This window comes from Varroa jacobsoni, unplaced genomic scaffold (assembly GCF_002532875.2).
Source record: "Varroa jacobsoni isolate VJ856 unplaced genomic scaffold, vjacob_1.0 scaffold_1095, whole genome shotgun sequence".
NCBI classification, from domain to species: Eukaryota; Metazoa; Arthropoda; class Arachnida; order Mesostigmata; family Varroidae; genus Varroa; species Varroa jacobsoni.
Genome location: NW_019213997.1, coordinates 25,652 through 36,325, shown reverse-complemented (window position 1 = coordinate 36,325; position 10,674 = coordinate 25,652). Strand labels below are relative to the sequence as shown.

Below are 10,674 nucleotides of genomic sequence, written 5' to 3'. Positions count from 1 at the left end.
TTTCCCAGCCTACCTTCGCCGACTACACGTTTAATGTTAACCCATTTCAAGTATGCCCTAAATGTAGCATTGTGTTAAGGTAGACGATTTGTCCCGTGTGTGAGAACACTGTGTACACGTTCAGTACGCCTCGCCATTTGTGGTGCAATATTACAATTGCTTTTTAAGCAAACTGATTCAAAACAAACAACAAGGAAATTTAGCTGCCCGCTAAACATATGTGCATAGTCGGTAGACCTCAGAAACTGTATCAATGCGTTCTAAAACTCGCTACCTTCACTCACCCTGTTTCATTATTACCTCTGAATTTTCGTGATTAGTTAACTTCTGTCATGAAGTGTTATGTGGCAAGCTATTCTTATTCTTAAGTGTTCCATTGCGCTAGTTAACATCTAGCTCACTGCAGAAACATCGCACATACCATACTGTCCCAAGTATATGAAAACAGCTACAGACAAGGGCTACACGACGGTTTGTATCGGCGAACGCGTCGTCTATTGAACCATTGTCTATGACAATGAGTGTTCCGAGACATAACCACGATGTTCGAAAGTTTCAGACTATGTAAAAGATGCTTAATTTAGGTTTGTTAGAGTGAAACCAAGTTCACACAAATATAAGAGAACGTAGATTAGATTACGCCAAAGAAAAAAATCTATTTTCTCACGTGAGGCTAAACCTATGTCGTCCGAGTCTGGTATGACTTAAGTCTGCCAGAGCGCACATGTGAGTCCATTTTGGTATGTTTTATTTGCTAAGATCGAATCCAGAGAGTGAGAGGTTGGTCTGAACAAGTGTTCACCCATACACAACATGCGTTCATAAAACAGACGTGTTTTGTACCCGTATACGCGTCCTAAGTTAAAAAGGACGGCAGTGTTCCACACATACACACATATACATAGGTTGTTGAATGGATTAACGACCTATAGCAGAAAATGACTGATTCGTTAATACATCGCAATAAAAACTTATAAACGTCAACGTACTCTTGTCACATATCGATATTATTAAATTTCTTAGCTATGATAATATTATATTAATTGCCAAATCAACAATACTAGTTACCGTCTGTTGTTTCGTTCTTTATTACTAGCGTCCACAGAAACACTCATGTTCTTCCTTTCGAAAAATATTCGCATACCATTTTTAATATATAGGTGCCTGTGTTTATATAGTAGCATATATGTTTAAAAAACGTACTTGATTGAGTTTTTTCACGAAGATTTTGTGCACTCGAGTTATCTTTCTAATTTGCTTTTTTTTTGCTACGTCTCAATGTTTCGTCTATACATGTCTATGCGTGAATCTTCAATTACCGAGCCTCGAACGTTATATGAAAATTCAATTATTATTCATGTGATAATATGTTTATATATATGTGTGTAATATATTTACTGTGCTTGTATTTTTAACATTATCTCTCCTTTCGTGTCGTACTTGCAATAAAATTTCAAATTTTGCTTGCCACAACGGCCAACAAACAAACGAATTATATAGAGTCCATCATTGTGGATTATTATAACAGCCCCGGTACCTTTCCACCCGACCGATTTCCTCATTTAAGGCCATTTGAAGGGCAGGACCCACGTTTGCCAGGGTAGTTATAATTGCATGCATCTTTTCTCTTTTTTCAGTCGCAGATTATTAGTTTAAGGTTTCTTATATTCGGTACGTTCAACTTTTACGTCGCCATTGACAAGTCGATAGACATAAACCACAACGTTACTACTCTGAATGTCCATTAAGGCAAAGGAGGGGGTAGCATCGCTTTCCAGGGCGGAATAGGTTCCTGTAGCTGAGCCAGGATTTATGAAGAAACGCCCGCCATGCTCATGCGTAGAAAATCGATGCGTATGGCCTGAAATTAGAATGTCTACATCCAGTTGATGTTGAGCCACAGCCAACGCTTCGATATCACCCCACGGGACGATCTGAAAGAGACCGCAAATTATTCTTTATATTGTGACACACTACAATAACACAGTTATGTTTTGGTTGGATTTTAGACAAAGAGGCTCATTGTTCGGTCGAAATACCTACCGCCGAAAGCTACAAACAATCAGTTAAAAGAAGGTCTTACCTGATGGCCGTGGCAGAGACCGATTCGAAATTGGCCTACGGTGACGACTTTCTGTTCAGGGTAATTAGAGTTCTCGTCGAAATCTCCACGGACGACGTGGACATCGGACGCTAACGTTTTTAGGTAATCGTATGATTCTTTTGTGCATAAATTACCTGTGCGAATCATATGGACACATATGAACACATCTATATTGTTCTTTAAGGGAAAACAATTGGACCTCATAAATAGCATTTGTTAGGTCTTTTCAATTGTATTATAGTAGTTAAATCATCTTCCTTGTTGCCCGCATACTCAATGCGTAACTAGATTATATGATTTGTTTCGTGTTTGCTTGAACAGAAATTGAACAGAAAAACTTGCATTGTGATTATCCATCATTGGTGTATCCAAGACTTTTCCACGAAACTATACATGATTATGATACTTTAGCTTGTTCTTTGGTCTTCGAACACAAACCTGTGCAAAGGATGTGTTGTATCCGACCCGGTTGAAGCATTTTCTTGAACTGGGCAGGCAGGCTATGCGTCCGATGGGGAATATGCAGATCACCGAGAACTAGAACCAGCATCTTTCTAACTTTCCAATTTCAGCCGACTGGCTCTATACAGTAGGATATCCACGGACGCACCTTTTTCTGATCCGTCAGTCCGATCTAGACAGATCTCAGCGCATAGCACCTTTCTCTTTCACGGTTGCAGAGAACCGAATGCATTGGCCGTCGCTTGTCACTGCAGAGACGCCCTATTGATAACTCCGTCACTGAACGCAGCTGGTAGCGCAAACTGGATAAGTTCGAATCCAACAATGGCCGCTTTATGGACGTTATAACATAGGAGTAAGCACAAGTACCTTTGAGCTTTGAAAAATCGACTGTGGGAAACATCTTCTTCGTTATTATCGTTAAATACTGTTTTGTTGTAAATACTTACTGTTCACTCTTATGAAATGGAACTTATTCTCAAGTCATGTGTCCACTTCAAGTTCACTTTTATACCTCAACCTTGAAACGACGACTACTACCGGCTGTTGACTTCAACACGAGCAGACGACATGTGTTTTTATTGGGTTTTCGCTCACTCGTTGATTACTTGGGTTCAGTTGTTGACTTCGTTTTTGGGCTGTCCGTGTTTAAGTATAGTGCGGGTTTCGTTAATGTGCGGTTTATAAGTGGCTATGGCTTCACAGTCCAGACGAGCTGGCCCAGGCGGCCTGTTGGAAACAGGTTCAGCTCGAATCGAATACGTCCAAGTTGATGGACTCGTAGCGATGAAGATCGCCCGGCACAGCCACGAGGAAGCTGGCGGCCTTATGGATTTCGCTCAGGGAGTCCTACTAGGCATGGTTGATGGTCGCGGAGTCGAAGTGACCAACTGTTTCCCCTATCCGCGACATGGCGACGAAGAGGTAAGCTGCCCGAATGGTTCCATGTGTTTGTTGTGTACAAAAACGTCAAACTGAAATTTAGTTGTCTTGGTTTCTTAGATGATGAAGTCCGCCGCCATTAAATGTCATGGTAACTAACTAACGTTCGAAATGACGTGGCGTCATAATTGGTTTTAAGAACGTTTTATTATAAAATTTTTCTGATTTGCTAACTTTTGTGGTAAATAAAATATGAAGCTATTTTGGGCGCATTCGTTTCAATGTTATATTAAGATATTTCAAATTATATTAAGAATTTCTAAATTCTAGCATATGGCGCAAGCTACGGGTTATCTCTGGCTGTTAAGTAACTCACATAAATCATATCGACGCCCCGACCCAGTAATGCAAGATAGATGTACCTATTAGTTTTTTGTTAATTTTCAATAAACGTTTAGTAAACATCAGTAGCTCATTCATATGTGTGTATTGCTTTGCTCTCTCCTCTGTCTAGGTATAAAGCAAGATGTGGTCATTACGTATGCATGTGGGTGGAGTTCAGTGGATTAATTAGGCTTTAGTAGATTTATATCTTAGTAATAAACAAATATTGTATTGTAGAACTCGCAATCGTCTTAAATGTGCTGCTGACCACCTGTCTGGGTCTGGTACTAAAAACAGCAGAGAAACGCTAGTTCGAGTCGTATAGATCAACATCCGCAAGCGAATGGATGATTTTTAAAATAGAACTAGCTAGACTCGTTCTGGTATTAGATATTGGAAAGATCGGATAGAATTTTGCTGATGTATATAACAATATCTTTTGTTGGTCGGTTTTCAGGAATACGAGGAGTCTGAGTACCAGATGGAAATGCTGCGTCAGATGCGAGCCGTGAACATTGACCATCTTACTGTCGGCTGGTATCAGGTGAATGATTATCTCAATATACGACGACTAAACTGTTAAGCCAATTTCTTAGTCAACACTTAATAAACCGACCAACACATGCAATATTTCAATACTCTGTTTTACTTGATTAGATTCAGATTTTGCGAGAGAGTGCGAAACTTCGTCATAACTAACTGAAATCTATTTGTTTTTATGTTCAGGCATCACCGTTCGGGTCGTTTTTCACTCGCCCACTATTGGAATCTCAGTTCAGTTATCAGGAGAATATCGAGGAATCTATCTTGCTCGTGTACGATCCGATAAAGGCTCAACGCGGTTTCTTCTCATTGAGGGCGTTCCGTCTCACCGAGGCGGCCTTCGCTCTCTGCCGTGACGGCGAGTACACGTTAGATTCCTTTAAGAACTGCAAGTGTTCATATTCAGATCTTTTCGAAGAGATTCCCGTACGAATCCGAAATTCACACTTAATCAACCTTCTGCAGTGCGAATTGGAAGAGCTGGTTCCGAGTCATGCGCCTGCCGGCAAACAGTTTCTCGACATGTCAACAGCATTTTCGCTTGAGCGCCAACTGCAAGCTACCATGGAGTGCGTTGACAACCTTAATCAAGAAACTAACAAGCTGCTAAATCACCAGCGACAGGTGCGTATTGCGTTTCGTTAAGCAAAAAGCCACGTACGAAAAACAGAAACGTCTTGTCGTTCCTTTCATAGCTGTCCCGCCGCGTCGACTGTTGGGATTCCCCTCAATGAAAAATACCCGCATTTGTTTCCCGAATCTTCCATTCAAGATCACTGGCCCACTTTGCCTTATTGTCTACCTTCTTTGTAGGTGATGAGACAGCAGCAACAGAAAACATTGGCGCTAGCGAAGCGCGCACAGGAGAATGCCATGCGAAAGCAGCGGAACGAGCCTCCGCTACCAGACGATGACATCCACAAACAATATAAGCCCATCCTTGCGCCAGCCCGTTTGGATTCCGTTCTTCTCGCTGGACAGGTAACAAACACATTGCGATCCAGTGGTACGAACTTTGTTCTGCTTAGATAAGGTGCCCAGTCTTGCACGTAGGTCGCTTTGTTATTACCGTCGTTGTACAAGCTTGTTTCATTCCACTTTATCCTGGACCTAACGGCTGTACACCCTCCGTGCGTTCAGACAGCTAAGAGCTTTGCTTACTCTTTATTACTTTAAGGAAGGAAGTTGTAGTCAAAACATGAAATTGCAATCCGAACGTATTCAACAAATTTCGTTCTCTCATGGCTGTTTGTTAGTTCCTACTAGCAGTGCTTTAATTCGACTGTACATTCTGTGCTTGCCTGCAGGTCGAAGCCCACTGTAACCAGATGGCTAAGTTCTCCACACAAAATCTCGCAAAACTATTCATGTCAGACGCTCTTCAGAAGAAGGACCAATAATATAAGGCGTTGGCTGCTTTTGAAATAGAGTCTGCGTGCGACTAAGACTGATCGAAATGTGTCGTATCAGTTTCAATATATAAAATAAATAATTTGCATATTCAACCTATGCAACATTGGCTGGCATCATGACTTTTACACCACTCAACCATAATAACATACAGGTTGACTTCTGCTATGGTCACGTATTCAACTGTCCTCTACGGCGGCGCTGAACTAACTATGATCTGATCAAACATGGTTAAATTTCATCTGATTCTTCATATAGATAGAAAAATTCAACCAAGTCGTGACTCAATCCTGTTTTGGCCATATCCTGTATACTTGAAATATGGTTCCATTTGAAGAGATGTGGACTTTACCATGGAGTGAAATCGCTCAAATCAATTATATCATTTCCCTTTTACTTAAGTCGTTTATTTTTGTACTTGCCTATACAGTCGCTGAAGAAAGCTATTCATGTGTCATATTGCGTGCAACTTCATAAACCACATTGTCATACACATATCTACATATAGATTTAGCGTTTGTATAGGCATAGTGGGATAAATTTTACGAACCTTATATCTGAAATAGGGAATTAAACTACTAAATTATTGTTTCGAGTAATTGACCAATAGTAAAGTTACCTTGATTCCTTTCTTGGCCGTCAGATTGAAATGAATACCATCGCTATATATATATATATAATGAGAGCTACGTTGAATACGATTCCATACCGTTATAGGAACATAACGTAATAGGCGTAACCGCTTTGGTGGGCTTGTTATTCAGCTAATGAAGCAAAAGATCAAACTTTTGCCTATGTTAGCTCATTTATTGTTTTATTCGAAAAGTATATATTTACAATTAAATATAGATAGGCACGTCTCTAACGAACGACCTTACTGATCGATCTCGGGTTGGCGATGCGGAAAACATTTGGCTCGTTGTCGGTTCGTACAGTGTATCTATAATAAAAATAATTGTTTCAGCAATTGCCATCCATTTGTTTCTATCTTTGTTACGTTGCATACACGAATGTGACACTCATTCTAAGTTATTCCGGCTTGCCATGGGAGTTTTTAGCTCAGGGCCATTATTTCCCTTCGTGTCATTGCTTTAGATATGAATAGCTCCATAAGAAACTATAAAATATTAGTTAATCTCGACTCTCATATAATATGGTCTCTCAGCTAGCATGATTAGGGCCTGCTAACTCGACATTTCTGTATTGCACCTATACATCAATATCAGTGAAGTATCTGTTTCCGGATGTGTGATACGGTATACTGTCAGCATATCCATGCTTAGCTGCTTCGTGCGGTACCCGAAGGTCACCAGAGGGCGTTAGTCGAAGGGCAACCACGAGAAACTGACTTCGGGAGCGACCTTCAGTAGCTAGTGGTCTTCCGTAACGGTCCTTGATAGAGGGTAAACCAACAAAACTCTTGAAGATTCGAGGCGTAAACTCTGACTTAAAATTTAGTTGAGAAACCACGAGTATCCATAGCCTAAATCGTTCAGGTATTCGTGTTGTATATTTAAAATGCTATGCCAAGAAATCAAGTTTGTATCTGAAGTAATCCGCAGGGTTTCCAGCATCTTCGTGTACCCTTAAGGTAAATGGTCAAAATCGATAGCGCTTGCTCTCATATCGGCGAAGTGCCTCGTAGAGGGTTCTAGGGTTCAGTCAAAAATCATCTTGGGTTAAAACACAACTGGTTAAAGGGAGTATGTATATGACGCTGGAACCTGAACGTACCTACAGCAACTTATCGGACTATAGCGCAATGTTTATGCCATTGCAATACATTTCACGTAGAATTCCTGTCGTTTTATAAGCGACTTTTGAGAGACATTTTCCCATATCCGCACAGATATAATTTCGTAATTACGCCTGTTACTCAAGACATTCACAGAAACAATTCGTGTAAATACAAGATATCCGGAAGACTGCACAGTTTTATGTAGCAGTGTTATTTCTATTACTCTCATACCGTATCTTTATAGCTTCGTAAAAATGCGTGAACTCTGAACACATTCTATTCGGGTGGTATTATTCAAGACCAGATAGAAACTTGCTCCTTCTCAAATAAAATAGCGCTGTATGAAGCTTCTGTTCACCGGAGAATATCCCATTGATGATGGTCTCGTTCGTTTTTCGCGTTTGGGATCAATCGCAGGACGGTATGGTTGTAGATTGTATTCATTCGAAAGCAGCAAACTTTCTGGATAAGCGTGGCCAAATAAATGTGCGTGCTGACCATCAACGAGAGGGGTCGGAAGATACCTATTAAGTTACCCAATCCACTAAAAACACGAACTGACCGTATCGACTTGAAATTGTAATGTTTGATTAGTATATAAAATCTAATTTCTTTTACCTAAAATAATGGCAGGAATATTGCGCCCGTGCAACCGATGGCTGTTTATGAAACCATACGCCAAACCGTAGCGTTGCATGTAGGGTGGTTTGAAGGCATCGTATGCTACGTAGAAGCTTGTCAGACATTTACTATCGTTTTCTCTTAGTAAATGCAAATTAATTATTTTCAAAAGTGCGCTTTTTAAGAGCTGTTCAAAGAAAAACCTCTACTTTTGTTTATAAAAAGGGATTGTTGTCAAAAGCTGTGTACAACACCGAATTAGTGAGTGCTTGATTTTGTCTCGTAACGGTAGAAACGGCACAATCTAAGCGAGAGCATGAAAATGGTAATATAATTGAAAGCAATTGTAATTAAATTGCTCGAGAAAATTCGTACGGCACATTTGCTAATTTTCAATAAATAGTTACCAATATATGGCTGGAGCCACATAAATCTTTCTTTGTAAGTCGTCATGAAGCAACTGAGTTTTTTAATGCAAATCTGATGCATGCTAAAATATAGTAGTAGCACTTTTTTCACTTTTCATCCTAAAACTGTTAAAGCACATTTATATGAGTAAAGCGACCCCATATTGGTAACCGCTGGTTGCATCTTTGTTGAAAGGTTCTTAAGAGCGCGCTAAACTCGAGTCATAAATATGACTGTCACTAGCACCAACGTCACCACAACCGCAAAAGCCCTGTAAAGGCTGTTCGCTGCCTCTTCTGATCGGTACGAACCGTACATAATTTGAAATGGCGCTTGGCGAAAGAGTTTCCGAGAACGACTTCGGTAAGGGTGACGAACAAGCGTATACCAAGCAACTGCTGACAGGTATCTTTCTACGCCTACGACGTTGACGCGCTTGTAACGTATATCGTGCAATGTTTGGACTTTTGCCTAATAAATGCTGCGCTACGTATACTTGATAAACAGTAATATAGGGCTAACTGCTTACAGAAGAATACTTCTCCGTCGATTGCAGCACTTCAGTGCTCAGCTAATAACGATTTAACGGGCGCGAGCCGGCAGTGAGCCAAAGTGAAAGCTGCCATGCAAGTTCCACGACGCATTAAAGTCGTATTGTACCGCAATGGGAGGCAACGTCCTTGGGGCTGTAACTAGCACTGAAGAAGACTAATGAGGATGTGTCTTTGTTCCTGATCCCAACGTTTCGCTATTTTACAACATATAGATAAACACAAGCGAAGCATCACCACGTACAAAACGTATTTGCTACTGAACATTCGCAGAGCTCATAAGGAAACCATTCAACGAAGCAGAGGATTTGTTCGGACAAAACACCTGTAAGAGCTGGTCGCAAAGAGTACGATATTTTCAAAAATAATATCAAACTTCATGTGAATGCAGACAAACGTATAACACTACCCGTATAAGCGATATGGAAAGAGACACTCTTTAGGCACCAGTCCGGTGGGTACGGACAACTTAACGTGCTTCCATAGACAAAATGACGCCTATGATCTATGGATATAGCGCATCATATTGGACATCTTTCAGTCGGCTGGAGACATGCATTCAATAGCTCTTGCAAATGAAGACCGGTTCCAGGGGTAACATAAGTGGTTTGCCTAATCGGAACAATAGGCTGATGTACTATGCTTTCTATAGGTAAATAAGCGCAATTTGACGTCTGTTTTTCTACACTCCTTTTGGTTTTTTTCGTTTCTTTAAACACTCTTATTGCATTTGAGGTAAAGGGACCAGAAATCACCATTGACGAGAATGAGTTGGCTGATGATACGATATAGCTAGGCACAAAAATAAAACAGTGGAAAATTACGAATGCTTAACAGGAGACAAACTATCTGTTTACCTGTTGTCGATAGGTGAGATCCGTCATAAATAAAAATTAACAAAAAGTATCTGTATAACTCCTGTATAACAGGTTTTAGTCGACGAGAAAAATCGAGACCCCGCAAAGAAACCAACTTGTTCACATTAGTCGCCGGAACTAAAGAAAAGCTTGTGATAGGTGTACAAATCGACGTAGTCCTATACACATACCTTTCTCAAAAAGTAACTTATAAATCTCTAACCAATCAATTTTTTTTAGTTCTTATCAATTATTCTACAAGTAGAGTATCCCTAGTACGTCCACATATCGTGTAACCCCTAATAACAGCACAAATTGTGCACTACTTATGGCTGTACTAATCTTCATTTATGGCAGGTTTTTTGTCACTACAAACGAAGTGTTAAAGAGTACCTCTTCTTACAGGCGTGAAAATATCACTAAGCACACCAACTATTATTAGCAGCGTTCAAACGTTAATTTGACCTAAGAAATTTTGACCGTCAAAGTAGTCGTTCGTGGATGGAACAATGCAGAGTGGCCCTAGAGTGTGCCAATTATAAAATGTACCCGGCAGCCACATATAGCGAATTTTTCATTTTCCTTGATCTTTATTTATGGCGACGAAGTGCCCTCCACAAACTTTCATTTTACGCTGATCTCTAGCGAGCGAGTTACCCTTGACCATCAAATTCAAGCCGACTGATTCAGTAACTTTCGAATGTAGACCTTGGC

At 40.3% G+C, this 10,674-nt stretch overlaps 2 protein-coding genes across 4 annotated transcripts; one reads left to right on the top strand and one right to left on the bottom strand.

Moving 5' to 3' along the window:
* Positions 1–1,064: 1,064 nt before the first annotated feature.
* Vps29 (vacuolar protein sorting 29) lies at positions 1,065–3,143 on the bottom strand. Of its 3 annotated transcripts, none has more exons than XM_022844101.2 (4): positions 3,016–3,143; positions 2,543–2,897; positions 2,084–2,238; positions 1,065–1,934 (listed from the first exon to the last, which is right to left on the bottom strand). In XM_022844101.2, the coding sequence occupies exons 2-4, from the start codon at positions 2,652–2,654 to the stop codon at positions 1,653–1,655; spliced, it is 549 nt and encodes a 182-aa protein (XP_022699836.1). In that variant the 5' UTR covers positions 2,655–2,897; positions 3,016–3,143; the 3' UTR covers positions 1,065–1,652. The 3 variants fall into 3 exon arrangements, with proteins under 3 accessions (XP_022699836.1, XP_022699838.1, XP_022699837.1); XM_022844103.2 differs by having other exon boundaries at positions 2,543–2,868; positions 3,016–3,120; XM_022844102.2 differs by having other exon boundaries at positions 2,543–2,935; positions 3,016–3,118.
* A 111-nt stretch (positions 3,144–3,254) lies between these two features.
* eIF3h (eukaryotic translation initiation factor 3 subunit h) lies at positions 3,255–6,758 on the top strand. Its single transcript, XM_022844100.2, has 5 exons — positions 3,255–3,490; positions 4,290–4,376; positions 4,559–4,999; positions 5,189–5,356; positions 5,683–6,758. Exons 1-5 carry the CDS (start codon positions 3,260–3,262, stop codon positions 5,773–5,775), a joined length of 1,020 nt encoding a protein of 339 aa, XP_022699835.1. The 5' UTR covers positions 3,255–3,259; the 3' UTR covers positions 5,776–6,758.
* Positions 6,759–10,674: the final 3,916 nt, after the last annotated feature.

Excerpts from the sequence above, each read along its gene's own strand:
- Vps29 (XM_022844101.2), bottom strand. The coding sequence starts at position 2,654 with ATGCTGGTTCTAGTTCTCGGTGATCTGCATATTCCCCATCGGACGCAT. Across the intron at positions 2,239-2,542 it reads ACAACACATCCTTTGCACAG|GTAATTTATGCACAAAAGAA; the intron begins GTTTGTGTTCGA and ends TGATTCGCACAG. Across the intron at positions 1,935-2,083 it reads GTCTCTGCCACGGCCATCAG|ATCGTCCCGTGGGGTGATAT; the intron begins GTAAGACCTTCT and ends GGTCTCTTTCAG.
- eIF3h (XM_022844100.2), top strand. The coding sequence starts at position 3,260 with ATGGCTTCACAGTCCAGACGAGCTGGCCCAGGCGGCCTGTTGGAAACA. Across the intron at positions 5,000-5,188 it reads TGCTAAATCACCAGCGACAG|GTGATGAGACAGCAGCAACA; the intron begins GTGCGTATTGCG and ends CCTTCTTTGTAG. Across the intron at positions 5,357-5,682 it reads CCGTTCTTCTCGCTGGACAG|GTCGAAGCCCACTGTAACCA; the intron begins GTAACAAACACA and ends GCTTGCCTGCAG.